The sequence below is a fragment of the Oryx dammah genome, unplaced genomic scaffold (assembly GCF_014754425.2).
Source record: "Oryx dammah isolate SB20612 unplaced genomic scaffold, SCBI_Odam_1.1 HiC_scaffold_11203, whole genome shotgun sequence".
NCBI classification, from domain to species: Eukaryota; Metazoa; Chordata; class Mammalia; order Artiodactyla; family Bovidae; genus Oryx; species Oryx dammah.
This window is the reverse complement of record NW_024080596.1, coordinates 2,186,100-2,205,805: the sequence shown is the minus strand read 5'-3', so window position 1 is coordinate 2,205,805 and position 19,706 is coordinate 2,186,100. Positions and strand designations below refer to the sequence as shown.

The 19,706-nt window shown below is 39.0% G+C and overlaps 1 protein-coding gene across 2 annotated transcripts in view; it reads left to right on the top strand.

The window, feature by feature from the left end:
- The window catches only part of LOC120860803 (catenin alpha-2-like), a 1,410,064-nt gene extending 1,394,460 nt beyond the window's left edge, over nucleotides 1–15,604 (top strand). Inside the window, exons 19-20 of one of the 2 annotated variants that reach the window (XM_040236521.1) lie at nucleotides 11,539–11,655; nucleotides 14,418–15,604. In XM_040236521.1, the coding sequence (XP_040092455.1) occupies nucleotides 11,539–11,655; nucleotides 14,418–14,705 (405 nt within the window). In that variant the 3' untranslated portion in view covers nucleotides 14,706–15,604. The remainder of the gene's footprint in view (nucleotides 1–11,538; nucleotides 11,656–14,417) is intronic. The other variant, XM_040236522.1, reaches the window with a different exon arrangement.
- The last annotated feature ends 4,102 nt before the right edge of the window (nucleotides 15,605–19,706 follow it).

Sequence of the window (19,706 nt, the reverse complement as noted above, 5' to 3'; positions counted from 1 at the left end):
ATGATAATGATGGGGAAATGATATTAATATACTGCTGCTAATCAAAGCCTTTGGGGGAACAGCTCAAAGGCCCATAGTAGGTATGGTGAATGGGTCTAATCTTGATTGCTTACACTTATCAATTTCTAATGATTGACTGGGCTGTTTTTCTAAAAGTATTTTAATTTATATATTTGACTGTGTCAGGTCTTAGATACAGCACGCAGGATCTTTCTTTGTGCTACGTGGACTCTCTGGTTGAAGTGCACAGACTTAGTTGCTCTGCAGCATATGGAGTCTTAGTTCACCCACCAGAATTGAACTCATGCCCCCTGCATTGAAAGGCAGATTTTAACCCTTGGACTACCAGGGAAGTCCTTGGCTGTTTTGAGAAGAATTCTAAGACTATGTCTAGGACCAGTAGAACAAACGATTGTTATTGACTCGGCAAGCCGACTAGAGGTAACAATGAAAAAAAAATGGTAGCAGGTGTGTCACACACGAACCGTCCTTTCTTTCACTAAAAGAGACATTTCTGGAAGAGGCTTGGAGCATTGACAAGTATAACTTGTTTAAAGGTTGCTCATGCTGCTTTTTTTTTTTTTTTTTCCCCAGCTGACCTACTTCTTGCTATCTCCTGGCCTTTTCAGACTGTAGCCTAGGCAGTGTCCTCTCTTTATAGTTTCATTTAGTTACCCTGAATTTTTTGGTTAGTATATTTTCAGTAGACCTTATTTTATTTAGTCTGTATATAAAATATAGCTATATTTTAGTTAGTCTGCCCTTTGCTAACTTTTATTTGGCTAATAAATATGAGCACAGTATAACCAAATTGGTTACACACCAACCCACACCAGCAAGATTGGTATGCTCATGTTCTGGGAAGTTGGGCAGATGAAACTTTCAAGCACCCCCAAAGAATATGTGGATTTAACCCTGTGAGTCTATGGATGGATGAAGATAATGAGATAAGCCGATTTTAGTTGAAGACAGTAGGTGCTAGGTCCAATGGGCTAAAGATTAAGAATAGCTCATTTTATAGAACAATAGAGTTAAGACTTTAGGAAAAAATCTAGGGAACTCAGTTGTATTTAAATGGAGTTGAAAAACAGGGCTTGAGAGGTTGATCCTTAGTATTTGGTGGGCAAAAGGGAAACCATGTTTGAGGTAGCCAGGACTGTCAACCAGGTTCTGACAACAATATAAGAGTTGAGTTAATTAGGCTATTAAACTTCCCAGGTAACATTATTTGTTTTTTAGTAGGAAATACCTGAAAATAATATCTTAACCAAAATGAAGACCCTGGTTTTTTGGAGAGGCCTGAATTTTTTTGAAATGTTAGGCCATATATGTTGTTGGGTAAAATGTTTTATACTATTTCTTTTGATGCCTCTCAAACTAGATCTTTAAACATTACTTTCCCAGACCAGATTATCTTCCCTCCATCTCCTACTAGGGTCATCTTCACTTTTTTACTACCAAGTCTTTCTCCAACCCTTGGAAGCCCTAAATATTCTTAGATATTTTGGATACCATACATAAATCCCCTGTGTTTTCTTGTACTGAATCTTGAGCCTTCCTTCCTCTATCTAAAATTTTCAGTAGTGCTAGAAAAAATACAACTTTTGCTGCTTTTCTATTCTCCTTGTGAACTTCTCTTTTTATCCCTAAAACCTTTCAACTAATTATTAGGTATTAGCAGCAGACCAAGGTGATGGTAGAGAGTCCCAAGTGCTGGACAGAATGGAAGAAGGTTTATGATTTTCTAAGGTACTCCATGTGCTTTAGGCTTCCCTGGTGGTCCAGAGGATAGAGTCTGCCTACAATTCAGGAGACCCAGATTCAATCCCTGGGTCAGCAAGATCCCCTAGAAAATGGCAACCCCCACCAGTATTCCTGCCTGGAGAAATCCCCATGGACAGAGAAGCCTGGCAGGCTACACCATGGGGTCGCAAAGTCAGACACGACTGAGGGACCACTCTCACTTTCACTTTCTTTCCATGTGCTAGGTGTGCAGCTTCAAGGGGTTATTATTATCTAATTCAATACTTACTTCTACAAAGTCCTTTTTTTTTCACTTTTACTTTAGATAAAATAAGAGATAATTTCAGGTAGTGCTAGGTTAAGTAGCTCTCTCAACATCACACAGCCAGTGATTAGTCCCATCAGGGTTTGACCCTGGGTTTTGAATCCAGAGTCCAACTTTTCTTCAATATAAGAGAGGAAAAGATAGAACAGGATAGAGCAACAGAGAGAGCTGGAAGTGGAGCATGAAATATAAGAATATATTGCCAGTAGGGAGAGAATGTTTATGATTTGGAAAAATGGGGTGTAAAGAGGGGACTAGGATCTGAAAGGCAGCAAACACTCCTTGGGGAAGGCATCTCTTCTGCTGTTCTTTTCTCTCTTCATCCAGAACTCAGGTAGCCACAGAGGATTTGATCCTGGAGATGGAAATGGCAGTCCACTATATTATTCTTGCCTGGGAAATCCCATGGACAGAGGAGCCTGGTGGGCTACAGTCCATGGGGTTGCAAAGAGTTGGACATGACTTAACTACTAAACAACAATAACAGATTCCACATACCCAATGAGGAGAGAGGCATTGGCTGGATGGGAGTTTAGTTTCCCCAACATATGAATAATGCCACATGATATAGTTGCTAGTGATTGAATGTGGAGGGGAGTGACTGGAAGGAGATGAATCATCCAGACTTCCAGTTTACTCAGTTCCCAGCACAGTCCTCCATCAACCAGCATCGAAACTGTGGTCCTTACTCTTGACCTATTCTTCACTTAGTAGTTGCACATTGCATGCTGGCTTCTAAGGGCCATTTTGTAAGATTGCTTTCATCACTTTACAAGAGACCTATCACAGCCATACAAGTTCAGCACATCTGAGAGTACTGGTTTCCTTGGTGGCTCTTTGTGATCCATTGTGTGAAGATGTATCTCTCTTGGATTCTTGGACACTGGCTTGTGTTAAATTTGCCTCTCAATAATGATAATGCAGCTTAGGGAGGCAGAATGGAGGAAATAAAGGGATCAAAGGTAGTGATCTTCTGCTGGCTGGCTGTCCTACAAGGAAGTCTAAAAGAAGCTTTAGCCCTTTAAAGGTCTGAACCTTAGATGGTGAAGACAAGATCAGAGATGACAAGATCAACAATCAATGCATGGTTTATTTATGTGATATAAAGATTGTCTCCCGGGCCAGGGATATCTCTCTCTCTCGTGTGTGTGTGTGTGTGTGTGTGTGTGTGTGTGTATGGTAAAGAATCTGCCTGAAATGCAGGAGCTGCAGGAGACACATCCAGTCCCTGGTTGGGGAAGATCACCCAGAGCAGGGCATGGCAACCCACTCCAGTATTCTTACCTGGAATATCCCCATGGACCGAGGAGCCTGGAGGGCTACAGTCCATTTGCACAGAGTCCCACACTAGAGAAGCTACTTTGTATATATCCATTAACATATCCACTAACACATCTTCTCTTGTTGGATATATTTCCTATGCTTCTATTGTTCTGAGAATGCAACCCAGAGAAGACCTCTGGGCCAAGAGATCCTAATATATAGGGAAAACAAAAAAGAAATATAAAACAATGAGATGAAGACAACCTGGAGGAGTAGAGATACCTGTTTATAATTTTCCAAGGGTTAACACATCCCAATACTCCCATTTCTCTTTGGATTCCAAGGTTAGCAAGAATGCCTTGCTTGGGGTTGAGCAAAAACTTTTCTGCCTTTAATGGTGAGGGAAAAAAATGGCTCTGTGCCATATTTAGGAAATTTGTTGACTGTAATTAAGCCTTCATGGGAGTCCCCAAGGTTTACTTACCTATAATTGAAAAAATGCAAATGAAGAGAGTTAATCAGTAGACTAGCTGACTAGGAAGAGCTACTACCTATTGAAATGAATTGGAAAGGAAAACACAAATATGTCCAGTTGGGAAGGTTACCTGAGAGCCAATTGGTAAATTTCTCAGCAACACTGGAGATTTTTTTCTTAGCCTGGCTGAGACTGCAAGGCTTTTCTGCTAAGGTCTTTGCCAATTCATCTTGAGCCATTTCATACAGATTTCCTAACTGGCCTCAGCCTTGGTAGAGCACCAGCTGCCTCCCTGGCAGCACTCAAGGAAACTGTGCAGAAAAAAATAGTGAACCTCTTGTCCTTCTTTCTGTTGTGACTGATCCACTACTTAAAATTGTAAGACTTCAAAATCTTGTAATCAACTGGGAACATCCTTGCAATGAAACTAACTCTTTAGGAGTTAAACTACAGTATTTTCACACTGTTATCAAGGATTGGTGCATGTTCTAATATTAATAGATTTAATGCAGCTTATTTTCTCTTTAACAGTAATCACAGATACCTGTGATGGCCATTTGCACCTCAGACATTATACTTGTTAATATACTCAGCTAATTTTTAATCACTTGATTTAAATCACTCTCTCTCCAATGCTTTGCACTTCCGTTCATACTATGTCTTCTATTTAATGATTTCATTAATTAGCAAATCATGCTATGATGTCTGTCAAATGTGGGTCAGACAGTAAAGAATCTGCCTGTAATGCAGGAGGTGTGGGTTTCGTCCCTGGGTCGGGATGATCCCCAGGAGAAAGAAATGGCAACCCCCTCCAGTATTCCTGCCTGGAGAATTCCATGGACTGAGGAGCCTAGCAGACTACAGTCCATGGGGTCCCAAAGAGTCAGACATGACTGAGCTACTAAAACCCTATGATGTCAGTACAATATTCAATTTCTCCCTGAAATTTAACTACAGGGAAAAATAAAGATTAAGTGCTGCACCATTTAGATAAAAATACTTGTCTGTGATAGGAGTAGTAGTAACAAATGCAGAAAGTATTAAAAAAATTTAAATATAGAAGTAGAGATATATAGTAGATTATGTACTGTGTTCTAAACTGTATCAAGTTGTTTTTGACATCTGTCAAAATATGACCTCTTGGAGAAGGAGAAGAAATTTTGTTTTCCATGCCACTGAGCAGATTCTGAGGGAGCAAAGTGCCATGATTGATTAATAATGCCTGCCATGAACACCTAGGGGTTAATAGCAAATTGCTGCCCTCTATGTTCACCACTCAGAGAAAGCAGTGGCACCCCACTCCAGTACTCTTGCCTGGAAAATCCCATGGGCGGAGGAGCCTGGTAGGCTGCAGTCCATGGGGTTGCTAAGAGTCGGGCACGACTGAGCGACTTCACTTTCACTTTTCACTTTCATGCATTGGAGAAGGCAATGGCAACCCACTCCAGTGTCCTTGCCTGGAGAATCCCAGGGACAGGGGAGCCTGTTGGGCTGCCGTCTATGGGAGCCCAGAGTCAGACACGACTGAAGCGACTTAGCAGCAGCAGCAGCAGCCTGTTCACCACTGTCACTAGCTTAACAGGAAAGAATTTGGCTTTGCTAGTTTATTTCATTGTTGATGTTTGATGAGGAAGAGTGAGTGGGCTTGGGCACTGAAATGAGGGCTATCCACACAGAAATCAACTTTTTTGCAAGCATGGAAATATCCATGAAGGGGGAAAGATGCAATTTTCACCATGTCTTTGTTTGCTTCAGTTATTTATTACCCTGGACTTGCTACCATTTTTAAAAAGTGTTATTGATATAGACTCTGGAAAAAGTAGGCAGATATTTCAAGGTATTTCAAATGTATCACAGTTTCGGAGGAGATCAAATATCTCTTCAAAGCCTCATGGATTTTTTAAACATGAAATGTTCTTCTTGGCGGATAATAGGCTGCAATGCTCTGGTTTTCTAACCTCCCATTCATTAACGGCAAAGCTGACTTGTAGCAAAACCTCTGTTTTTTTTTTTTTTTCCTTCCTGAAAGCAATTTGTGACTCCTTTTGGAGAGATAACTGTTTAAATATAAATAAATGACCAGCTACAGTAGAGAGATTCTAGTTTTCTCAAGGTATTTACTTTCAATTTATTATAAGTTCTTCCATCACAACTTCTTCCCATCCAAACTGGGATGGGAAGTTTGGCCTTGAATATGTATAGTATAGCCCCATTAAAATACTTCTTGTTCTTATATGTTAAACACTAAAGTAGTTCCATTAAAAGATCTTGCAAGGGGCTAAAATGGACTCTCCCCATTTTAACATTTTGAAAGTCATCAGTGCCATCAGTTCTGAGTTGAGAAAATTAAAATAGCCTAGGCCCAAAAGGGGCTGGGTCTCTTCTCCCAGGCTCTCCTAAGCTTTTTGGGGTAATCATTCCTTGGTTTTTATATTTCAAAATCACCTTCAAAATGATTTGGTTTATTTTGTTCAATTTAACTTAGCCAGTAGTCCCATGACATTTGTATTATTTTTAATGCAAGGACAGATTGTTTTGTACTTGGGATTTGCATGAATTGCCATTTCTGATTCATTATTTTGTGGTAATAGATAATCAGCTTTTTAGAAAATAGATTCATTTCCAGGTTGTATTTCTATCTCTACATGCATATTTTAAATGGATTAATGTAGAACATAGTGAAACTCTAATTCTCTTCTGTAATTATATGTCCGATCCTCACAAATTAACATCCTAAGATGTTCACTGTGTCATATGTGGTTAATCCAAGGCATTTCTCTCCATCTCTTTCACATTATTTTGCACTTTTCTCAATGTCATTGGTGGGAGGGTGGGTTGTTTTGTTTTTTAAACCAGCTGTTAAATCTAAACTGCATTTTGGTTTATTGCTGGTTAGTCCCAGAAAGTTCACCATTGTCAAGGGTGAGGGATTGCTAATTACTTAACAGAATCAAAAGTAGCCTTGTCTGTCAAGGGAATAGTTAAGATATTTCTTGATGATGTTATGTCTTAGATTATTAAAAGAATATTGATTTTGATAGTAGAGGTATAATGCTGAAAAAATTTTTAGTAGATTCATTGGGCTTTTTGACCTGAGGGCAGAATATGGATTTAATATTTCATTCCACATTCTATCATGTCTCTCTGTAGAAACACTAAATAAGGAATGTGAAGGGAAGAAGAAATCAGAAATTGACATAAGTTGTATACTTAGAGTATGTAGAACTGGGAAAACCGATATAAACAAAACATGGTTTTCTTGAATTTCACTCACAGAATTTCAGCTCTCCCTCTGATAACTCACTCCGCTTACTTATAGCACACACACTATTTCATTTGTCCAAAGTTAAACTCTACAGTTGAGCACTGCAGCATCCCTCTTGTTTCTATTAATATCACCTGGATGAATTCATCCATATATACCCATCTGTATGACATTTAAAATTGTCCTTCTTCAGCATTCTTAACCATCTAGGCACCAACAATGTTCTGTTCAGTCCATCAAAGTGAGTTTAGACATCATGTCCACCAGTAAGCTTTATTTTCCTACCCTATCCTTATCTGATTCAAGGTAGATCCCTCTATTTTCTGGGATTTTAGCACCTCACATCCAACTAAAGGATATACAATAGAGCATTAAAACTTCATGGGAATCACAAAGAGTTGGACTTGACTTAGAAACTGAACAAAAATTAAAACTTTTGGTTTAATATTTTGACACAACATAGTTACAATAGGTATCTATTGTGAAGAAATCCTTGGATGAATAAATGTGTAAGTAGATGGATGTAGGGTAAAGAGTAAATGATAATTAGTGTTTCAAGAATGTAGTTGCACCCTCATGTGTGATTTGAGTCTTGCAGTCACGTTTGTGTCAAATTCTGTTTCTGCTGAAACTGAGCACCTCTTGCAATATTAACCCCATGTTAATGGAATAGCATAAAACTTAAGGACATGGGGTTTCAGAAATCTCCAGATGATCTTCTAAACTTTAAAGATTCATTATAAGCACTTTTCACAACAATCTTCAGCTTTGACATGAGAAATTAGCACAAATATTGATTAATGGAAGAATCATAATTCAGGAAATTCTTCCCCCTAGTATTTCTCCCTATTCAAAACACAAAATAAGAAAATGCAGGGAAAAAGATGTCTATTAGGTGTTAAATGAGGTGAAGAAGAATAGAGTGGTAAGAGAGGCAGAAAAGAGCCAGAAAAACCCTATAAAAATGACTGTAAAACAGTTCTCCCACCCCTATTTGCTTTTCATGGACTGTAACAGAACAAGATGTGAGCAAACATCTGTTGCCTTTTTAAAATAGTACTTTGATATTTTAAAAAGAATAGTGACAGAATTAGAAGAAGCCTAATTTCTGTGGTTAGGGACAACAGACACCTATGGGATGGAGTAGGGAGACTTAGTCTAGCACAGTTTGATGAAATTTAGGACTGTGGATTTGTCTGCTATCACAAAACTGAGAAAACAGCATGAAGCAATGGATAGAGCAGGGACTCTGAAATTAGGCTTTCTGGGATTGAATCTTGGCTTTACCACTTACTACCATCATGATACAGGACAAGCTGTATGGCCCTTCTAAGTTCCAGTTGAACACAATAGTATTTCCTCTATCATAATGAGATTGGGTGAGAGAAGGGAAACTTGAGAAGCTAGTCCAGAGAATGACTCAGGGTCACATATGCTAAATGTAAGCTATTATTATTATTATTTTTAATTAAGTAGCCACTTGTCTTAGACTTGATTGAAGAATTTTAGGACTTCCCCAATGGCTCAAGTGGTAGAGAATCTGCCTACAATGCAGGAAACACAGGAGATGCAGGTTTGATCCCTGGGTCAGGAAGATCGCTTAGAGGAGGAAATGGCAACCCACTCGAATATTCTTGCCTGGAGAATCCTATGGACAGAGGAGCCTGGTGGGCTATAGTCCATGGGGTTGCAAAGAATCCAACATGAGAGAGTACAAATGGGCATGTGCATACTCAAAGAAGTAGAAAGGCCTTTGAGCAGGAAAATATACAAGTATCTTTCTGTAGATGAGTCTAGTCAGTATATATGTAAGCCAGCTTGAGGAATGACTAGGGTAGCTTTGAGACTTATTAAGCTAGGAAGACCAGCCCAGTTAAAGGCTTAGAACACCCATCAGAGTTGCTGAGCCCCACCCTGAGTGTAGAGCCAGTCATTACTGCCATAGATTGAACATGCTTCAGAGAAACTGAGCAAGTACAAGACAAATCTGCAGGGCTCAGACCCCAGACATTGCTGCCATTATGGTGAATCCAAGCCAGGAGAACAGCCAAAGGGCCAGGAAGGATTACTGGGCAGTAGCACACCCGAAAGCTTCCCCAGTGACTCAGAGGTAAAGAGAGATGTGGGTTCCATGCAAGAGATATGGGTTCCATCCCTGGATCAGGAAGAGCCCCTGGAGGAGGGTATAGCAATGTGCTCCAGTATTATCTCAAAGAATCCCATGCACAGAGGAGCCTGCCGGACTACAGTCTATAGGGTCTTAAAGAGACAGATAGGACTGAAGCGACTTAGCATGCACGGATGCTGCACATCCAACACCCAGAGATAAAGTTATAAAGAATCCAGGCTCTGAGGATAAGACCAAAAATCACAGAGCAGGAGATAGAAGCTCTCACTAGACTCAGTCATGTTTATAGGATTCCCTGTTCGTGTGTGATCAGTCATGTCTGACTCTTTTGTGACCCCGTGGACTGTTGCTCACCAGACTCCTCTGTCCATGGAACTTTCCAGGCAAGAATACTAGAGTGAGTTGCCATTTCCTGCTCCAGGAGATCTTCCAGAGCCAGGGATTGAACCCACCTCTCTTGCATCTCCTGCACTGGCAGGTAGATTCTTTACCACTGAGCCACCTCGGAAGCCCATAGGATGCCCAGACAGAGTTAATAATTGAGATTTGTTCATTTTGAATGATAGGTTGTGACTGAAAAACAAGATCCCAGAAACTGAGTGAGGCTTAAGGGAAGTAATGCAGTATAGTGATTCAGTTGTTCGGCTTTGGTGAGAAAAGGATAGTACGGGCCCTAATTCCTACTTTGCCGATTCATGGTATCTGGTCCCACCACTTCATGGCAAATAGATGGGGAAACAGTGGAAACAGTGGCTGACTTTATTTTAGAGGGCTCCAAAATCACTGCAGATGGTGATTGCAGCCATGAAATTAAGACGCTTACTCCTTGGAAGGAAAGTTATGACCAACCTAGACAGCATATTTAAAAGCAGAGACATTACTTTGTCAACAAAGGTCCGTCTAGTCAAGGCTATGGTTTTTCCAGTAGTCATGTATAGATGTAAGAGTTGGTCTATAAAGAAAGCTGAGTGCTGAAGAATTGATGCTTTTGAACTGTGGTATAGGAGAAGACTCTTGAGAGTCCCTTGGACTGCAAGGAGATCCAACCAGTCCATCCTAAAGGAGATCAGTCCTGGGTGTTCATAGGAGGGACTGATGTTGAAGCTGAAACTCCAATACTTTGGCCACCTGATGTGAACAGCTGACTCATTTGAAAAGACCTTGATTCTGGGAAAGGTTGAGGGCAGGAGGAGAAGGGGATGACAGAAGATGAGATGGTTGGATGGCATCACTGACTCAGTGGACATAAGTTTGGGTGGACTCCAGGAGTCAGTGATGGACAGGGAGGCCTGGCGTGTTACGGTTCATGGGGTCACAAAGAGCTGGACACAACTGAGCGACTGAACTGAACTGAACAGGAACAATTTACCTTACCTCACCTCCCTAAGTTTTCCTTTCTTCATCTGTAAAAGGTGTTGTAGAGGTCTCTATCTGAAGGATTTTTGACTCTGCTGCTGCTGCTGCTAAGTCGCTTCAGTTGTGTACGACTCTGTGTGACCCCACAGACGGCAGCCCACCAGGCTCCTCCATCCCTGGGATTCTCCAGTCAAGAATACTGGAGTGGGTTGCCATTTCCTTCTCTAATACATGAAAGTGAAAAGTGAAAGTGAAGTCGCTCAGTCATGTCTAACTCCTAGTGACCCCTTGGACTGCAGCCTACCTCCGTCCAGGGGATTTTCCAGGCAAGAGTACTGGAGTGGGTTGCCATTGCCTTCTCCTTTGACTCTTGAGTCATGCAAATTAACTAAAAGGACTGAAGCAATGCCAAGCAACTTGTAAACATTCAATCAATGTTGGTTATTATTATGAGAACTTCATTTACATATATTCATTAACATGTTTTGTTTGAAAATGCCTTAGTTACAGTATACATTATGAAATAGAATGCAGTTATGTGAAATGTTTTCATAAACCTTCTATTTAAATATTATCTTGAAATGTAGCTTTATGGTTTCTAAGGTATTTTCTTTAGAAACTGAATTTTTAACAAAATGTTCCACTTGGAAACCAGGTCTCAACGCTGTTTTGGACAAGTATAAAGCAAACCCATTTTTAAATAAAACAAATTATGATGGTGCTGAAAATGATCTAAATCATTATGGTGGGTAAAGGGCAAATGGTAAAATTTAGCCTTAGGGAATTCAATTTTTAAGAAAAAGTCAAATTTTGCATTGATTTTGGATTGGCCTTACTACCTTGGAATGTATTTTCTCAGGCTTAGCTGGACCTCACCTCCTCGTTTTGCCTTGCCAGAAGTTTAGTACCTCCGCTACAGGTGGTTTGAACAAAATCATTGGCTCAATCATTCAGAATCATCTCACTCTCAACCAATGTGTTAGGTTTATTCACAGGATTCGTGCATCAGGCTGGGAGAACAAAGGGGTTCTGAAGAAGAAAGAGGCTATCATATTTTTGCTGCAGAATTAGACACCATCTATCTGAAAATGGAATCTGTGGTAAAAATCTCCAGATTACTTGTAATTCTTCTCTTTGGACTTCCTCAGTTCTCCCAAGATTTGCTTTTCTGGGGAAATACAATTTAAAATACAATAGACATACTTTGTCTTATTCTACTTCTACTAATTCTGTTGCTCCAAATCAAATCAACACAACTGTCCCTGATGTATTAATATCATTCTACCCTCTCTTCACTCATAGCCCACAGTAGAATCAACTAACTTTGTGAATGAATATTGCTCATTTTTGAAACCTGACAGACTTACGGGGAACTGTCAATTGGCTGAGGGGTATTGTATCTAGCTCTAAAGAAACCATGATTGATCTCCTAATTGTCCCAGCATGTTGCTATCTTATCTCTTTTCTTCATTATTTATATTCCTACCTGAAAGTATCATTGGAAAGATGAAAAAGCGAAATTCAATCAGTTAACGAGCTGCAATGTTACCAAACTTGTGGATGGTGAAAGTCTTGAAATCACTGGATGAAACAGGCCTTGAGATAGTCTTTGGGTTTCATTAATACAGCGGTTCTCAACCTTTGGCATGAATCAGAATCTCCTGGATTACCAGTTTTTTATTCAGAAATTTGGGGGTTGGCCTGAGAGATTGCATTTTGGAAAGGTTCCCAGATGATGCTGATACTGCTGGTTCAGAGACCATACTTAGAACATCACTGCACTAATCTGTGCTTGGCTTCCCTCCTATTAATGTGAATAATCTAGAATTTTCTTTTCCTTATCTGACTTTAGAAATGTATGCTGTATAAAGTAAACATTATTGGTTAAATGGTTATTTTGGTGTATGGACATCTTATACAGTGTAATAGAATTGGTAATGTAAGTAATTACTCTATCCATTTGGTTGATTTCATTTGCAAAGCAGTAAATTATATATTCCTTGAGTCATGGCTCTAATCTACAAATCTCTGCTTCTCTATATTATTGTGGAGTCAGTGTAATACTGACGTTTAATTTATGTGTGTATGTATGAGTGTGTGTGTATGGTGAAGCCTTAATTTTATGGCATTGGAAGAAATTCATACTTAAAAAGCTCCTTCTGTTGTTTTCTCCAATGACCTGATTTTATAAGCTTTTTGTGGTAGAAGAATTGAGTTTATTTCTCATAGAATTTTTTAAGTTCAGAATATGTTTATTTAGCTTTAATACAGGATGTAAAACAGATAGTAGCCAGGACAACATAATAGAGCCCTTAGATGTAACATCTGATGTCCCCAGTCACTACTTGAGACTTGCTTGGTTCACAGGAAATGACAAGTTAAGTGAATGCAGGTCATATCACCTGGGGAGTCACAGTGTTTGGGGTCACTGGGCATAAACACTGTTAATTCCTCACACCCAGAAGGTCGTATGCCTCATTCCCATTCTCTGATGTAGCTACAGTCATTGATTACAAGTTATACAGTGAACAGCCTCAGCAACTAGGAGCACATTCCTTAGCAACAGCCTTGAATTCCTCATTTAGCTGCAATGGGATACATTTCCTTAACTGATACTATAAGTTTGAAGAGCCGATTACATTCAGGCATCCCTGAAGCTGGAGTAATATTTATAGTCCAGCTGTTAATTCTTTCCTGTCACTGGGTGACACATACAGTCCTGACTGAATGGGAGTCTGGGAAATGCAGTTTTGAACTTTTTCAGCTTTTGTGGTCTAGGAGTTTGAAACAGATATTAAATGGTCTAGTATGAAGTATGTAACATGCTGCCTAACTGGTGAAAAGCAGAAAAGAGGTAACTTGAAAAATCCCTGGCCTTAGAGTCTGGATATGAATTTCCACACCTATGCTGCTCTAAGCTGCGACTTGTCTTAACAATTTTAAAGTCATCCTACCCAATAGGGTGGCAGTATGGCACAGTAGTACAGTCTTGAAGGACCTTATCACTTAAGCTGTGTAAACTTGTGAAAATTACTAGATCTCTGTGTGCACTAGATCTCTCACCATATGATGGCAATGACAGTAATACCTACGTCATAGCATTGTTGTGAGAGTTGAGTGGGGAAAAGTTCTTAAAATAGCATTTGGCACTTCTTTAAAAAAACAATATTTCATTTAGTACATGAATAGGGGGGTCTTATTGAGTGCTCTCTGACCTAAACACACCTAACACAATTGTTGATATTTTTATATGAGGTACATTTAAGACCTGGGAAAAGTCAGACAGTTACTGTAGAATATCAGACATCTAATTGAAAAGTCAGTGTATCCATGGATATATTCTTCTGCCTAGCTGCCTGCATCCCTATCAATCCAGAGGTCAGGGTGGAGAAATTATTTATAAATAGACACTTTCACTGGGAGAACCATAAAACTGAGATGGAAAACCCTTATAACTTTTTATTCTTCAGTGCCTGCCAAATGCTTTTCAAACATTCAAGTAATTGTTATCATTACCAGTCAGCCTAATGTAATAACATTAGGTGTTCCACTTTGGAAAATTTCTGTTATGTTGGAATTCTTACGTGATTAAAAAAAAGTTTTGTCTTTAGAGGTATTGAGATTTTAGAAAATTGTGTATCATCAAATATCCCCTTTTTTTCTCCTTCTTATGGTGGGATTAGGAATAGAAGACAGGTGACTGTTTTTTAACCTATTCACTTTATCATGTAATAATCTGCTCCTTTATGGAAATACTGTATACCTGCACAGACACAACTTTGTTTTGACTGTGAAATTGCACCTCCATCTTCTGAATGCTGGGCCTTGACTAACCCATTTTTATCTCATTCTTCTACTCTAGCTGGACAGTGCCACGTCACTCATCCAGGCAGCTAAAAACCTGATGAATGCTGTTGTCCTTACGGTGAAAGCATCGTATGTGGCCTCAACAAAATACCAGAAGGTCTATGGGACAGCAGCTGTCAACTCACCTGTCGTATCCTGGAAGATGAAGGCACCAGAGAAGAAGCCCCTTGTGAAGAGAGAAAAGCCTGAAGAATTCCAGACACGAGTGAGACGAGGTTCTCAGAAGAAACACATTTCGCCTGTACAGGCTTTAAGTGAATTCAAAGCAATGGATTCCTTTTAGGACGATAGGCTTTAACAAGAAAGCGTTTTCTTTCTTTTTCTTTTTTTTTCCTTTTTAATTCCATTTTTGTATGCATACCTGCTGACTCATATGCCTCTGGCATGGGGAAAATAAGGAACAGTGTCTGTTTGCATGTAAGATGAGATGTGATCAATACCACTGATCTGTCTCTAGCCTGGGGAGGAGACAGGAAATTCCTGTCCCGAGGTGGCACAGAGCTGTCCTTTGCAACATTCTCATAAAATTGGGCAGAGTTCACATTGCAGTGTTTACGGGAGTGGGAGGGATGGGGAAAATAAAATTAACTCTACAAAAGCAAACTCTAATGCATGCAAGAATCATTAGGTTGGCAGGTATATTAATAAGTGACAAACTGGAAGTGTAATGGTAGAACATAAAGCTTGTATTGCTTCTGTTTAAGTGCAAAAATGTACTAGCCAATACGCTTAAGTGTGTGGCCCACAAATTGAACAATTTAACTTTGACATCATGTCCATAATATTATGTGGAGTTTTTACTAAGGAGAAACTAACTCATCCAGCCTAAAATATTTCTTTTAATCTGTATTCTGTTCTTTCTCTTCTAGTCGTGCCATTACTAGTGCTCTTGTTATCAATTTCCCCCTTTACTGAAAACAATAAACCTTTGTTTAAAAGAATTATAATCCTTCTGGGGGCACTGGAAGCACAATGCGGTGATCATCTTGTTCTTACTTTAAAAAAAAAAAAAACTGAACTATGACTTTGCTAGAAATTAGGAAGCCCAATGATGGAATGTTAGAGGAATGGAAACTGACAACGTGTGAAGGTTTAGAGGCAAATACATAGGTGTAGCTTGGAGTGCTGGTATCTAAAATACCACTGTATCCACTAACTCGAAATAAACACATTTAATCTTGACATCTGAAGAATGTTTTCCTCCTTTGAATGCATGCTTATAGAAGATTAGAGCATCTTCTTGAAAACGGATTAAAAATACTTTGTTATTTTAGAAATTGGGTGTAAGAGTAGGTAAGTGACATGTAAAGAAAACTCTGGATCATCTTTATAGTCCAGGAATTTATTTTTCTGTGTGTTTTTCCATGTGGTTTCTATTCGCTTTCAAAGTGAATCTAATGAGAAAATCATGTGTTAGAATTTTCTGGGCCATGTTTAGCCCTGGGCTAAACTTATGAAACTTAATGTGTTCTCAGAAGAAATTGAATCAAGAAAAAAATTATAGAGAGGTCCATTAATTTTAAAATATTTTATTCATTTCAAAATATTTTTATCTCAACTACAGAAAGAGGGCCGTTCTCTCACTACTAAGAAAGAGTGGGCTGTAATCTTTCAGCTATGGCTTGAGGAGTGAGGGGGGAAAAACATATTCATCTGAGTTCTTGAAATTCCTCCCGTTTGAATGATCTCTACAGGTTAGCGAGTTATAGTATGTCTCTAGAAGACTTCTGGTAAAACATTTTATTTCTTAGCAATGTAGTAACAACATATTGGGAGGCAAGGACACCTATGCTTTATATCAGCTTAGACACAAAGTCCCAAAGAGATGAGGAATTGTGGATGAAGAAACACTTAGTCCAAAATGTTCCTATGGACTGTAGTCCAACAGGCTTCTCTGTCCTTATAATTCTCCAGGTAAGAATACTGGAACAGGTGGCCATTCCCTTCTCCAAGTGATCTTCCTGACCCAGGATTTGAACCCAGGTCTCCTGCATTGCAGGCAGATTAACTGTCTGTGCCACACGGAGAGCCCTGTTTAAAGATGGTTCTGTTCAAATCACTGCTCATCTCCACAAGGTGATGAGAATACCACCCAGGCTGAGAATGATCTATTGATGGAGGATCCACCACAATAGCTGTACAGTGGTTTCCAGCACTAAATCAGTAAACCACTATTTCAACTGCCCTGCTCCCTTAATTTGTGTAAACGCTGAGAAAGGCAACCACTGATATTGATTCACAACTATATATGGAATGCCTTCTCTGAGCCAGGTCCTAAGTTGAGCTTACTGGCAACTTTTCTTATTAACACTTGAGCATGGCATAACTCTTTTGGTTTATGCATTCTATGATTTAATGGGTTGAAAGAAGTATTCTTCACACTAGCCAAGAAACTTTTAAAATTCAAAAGCTTCTTGGCAAATCCTGAAAAATAGTCAGCAGGCATCAGAGGAGCATCTAGACAATGCCATTGACTTTGCCCTTAAATTTGAATTAAATGTTTTAATACAGGAGAGTGAGCAATGTTTTATGGGTGTGATTTCTGGAAAAAAGTCATTGATTCTATTTGTTTTACCAAAGCTTATTGAGTAAACATCAACACTGCCCATCATTTCTCTTGTGGTCAAGGAAAATAATAAGTGTTCAGGTATATAATTAAATGTAAATACTGCTGAGAGCACTATAACAAGCTTTACTGTTTGTTTCCTGGCTTTGAGAAACATACAGTCTAGCTGAGAACATAGGATATAAGCAGACAAAAGATAAGTAAATATGCCAAGAAATTGTACTCAATGTGCCAAATGAGGAAGATAAAGAAATGACTGCTGTATAAGGCAAAAGAAATCAGAACACATTGGGGACTGAAGCATTTGGGGAAGGATTAATGCAAGAGATACGATTTAGAAATGAGAAAACAATAATTAAATATATGCTACATGAATGAAATGTATAATGAATAAATTTGGTAAGGTAGATGACTGGGATGAGCATTCAAGGAAAAAAGAACAGCATATGTTCAGGTCTGAAAACAAGTGCAGTCACAGGAAACATGATGCAGACAGGGGAACATAAATGTGGAAGTGTAGTATGAGGCTAAACTAAGGAGGGTCACGAAGCAGTGTGACCATTATCCAGTAGGAAATTTGGGGTTCTACAGTGGAATGGTATAAAAGCAAGCAGTGTCTATGTATAATGAAACTAATACTTTACGAGGAAATGACACCTGAAAGGGGCTGATACTAGTGAGAAAGGATATTTGTGATAGCAGTGGAAGAAAGAATTGCAGTTACTTCTTGAATAACGAGATGTGGAGTAAGAATGATTATTATATAATTTATTCAAGGAGGCCAAAGAGTCAGAAAACTGAAAAGTATCTACAAAGCAGTATGTGAACATGGACTGAAACATACTGAATATATAGTATATTTGAGAAGATAGAGAAGAAGTAAGTAATCTCAAGCAAATAGAGTTATCTGAGATATTTCCTCCAAAAGTAGCACCCTAGAATAATGGAGGATGCATATTCCTGATGGGTGGAAATTAGATAAATCTCAACTTCTGACTTTCTGAGCTACAATTGATGATTTAAAAGATAAAAACTTTATATACTTCCAAGGACCTAAAGTATCCGGGAAACATAGGTTATATTCAGAAGATCTGTAGTTTTTCCTTCACTAAGTGTTGAAGAATATGAAGTCAACTTTAATTTTAGAAGTCAGCTTTTATAAACAGTTGGCTCATGGCTTAGGTCATGGATAAATAGGCTCAATGTGTCATTAAGACGACATCATCACTTTTAAGCATCAATAATATGTATGACACCTTTCAGACAGTGGAAGTATAACAGTCTATAAAATACTGTGTACAGCTGAATCATCAAGCAAAATAAGCATTCAAAATACTGTGATTTAATAAGCTGTAATCCCTAAATTTGCTGGTAATGGATAAGTCATATGATCTCTGTTGCTGCGTCATTGTCTATTAACCAAATCAAAGAGGTCAGTACTTATGGTTGAAGATGTGGAATTTTTAAAGGTAATAAAATGAAGTGGATTAACTACAATAGGTCATTAGTAACGTCTTAAAAATGTTAGTGCCGAGGAGTGCCAATGGCAAGGAGCAGACTAGGAAGCTCTAGGCCCGGGTTCACTCGTGGAAACACAAAGTAAAGATCAAACACTGACCAAAGTAGCTTTGTGGGACCTCTAGAAACCAGTTATGGATTTGTAGTAGCCATACAGATGTTTAACAAAGAAAAGGCTACACTTACTATGGAACGAAATTTTGGCATGTTTTTGCTCACCCATAACTGCCTCTTCCCTGGCAAAGCATGGTCAGGAGGAAGATGTGCAATTCCTGTTTCCTCCCATGCAATGGGGGGAAAAGTCAAACTTGTTTGCATTGTTCTGGGCTGACTTTGGCTTCCTTAAGTGACTGGTTTTTGTTTTGCCTAATAGGGAGCTATGGTGGAAATGGTGGCATGGTTTGGATATCAGATTGGAGCCCACTGAAAGCAGTGGCAGGCACCATGGCATCTAAGAACTATAGGAAGGTTACAAATCTGTGAGCTACTGGGGTAAGAAATTATGGGCAGAGAAACACAAAGAGCATCTAAGACCCTGAGAAGAAGCAGAGATGAAGCTCTGAGGAAAATAATAGACATTTAATAGCAGCCATGAAAACTGGAATATTGAATGGGAAAAGCACAGAGATCCAGGAAATAGGCATGCTTAAAAAGGCCTGAAAAAACTCTTAAGTATTTATGTCAGGTTGATGAGTGAAGGCCTTTCCCTTCACAGAGACAGTTTGTAAAGACTGGGAGAGGTGCATATTTTTCAAATGTCCAACTATAGGTTGTCTACAAGTGACTCACATTAGATCTAAAGAAACACAAAAGTTAAAAGCGAAAGGAAAGGGGAAAGGGAAAATACTCCATGCAAATAACCAAAAGAAGGCAAGAATGACTAACCTAACACCAGACGCGGATCAATGGAATGGAATAGAGAACTCAGATATAAGCCTACACCATAATGGTCATTAATCTGTGACAAAAGAGGCAAGAATATGCAATGAAGAAAAGACAGCCTCTTCAATAAGTTGTGCTGGTAAAACTGGATAGCTTCACAGAAAAGAAAAATTAAAACATGTCTTCACACTTTAATACAAATATAAACTCAACATGTATTGAAAATCTAAATGTAGACCTAAAACTAAACAACCTACAAGAGAAAATAGAACATTCTTTGACATAAACAGTAGCAATATTTTTGGGATCTGTCTCCTA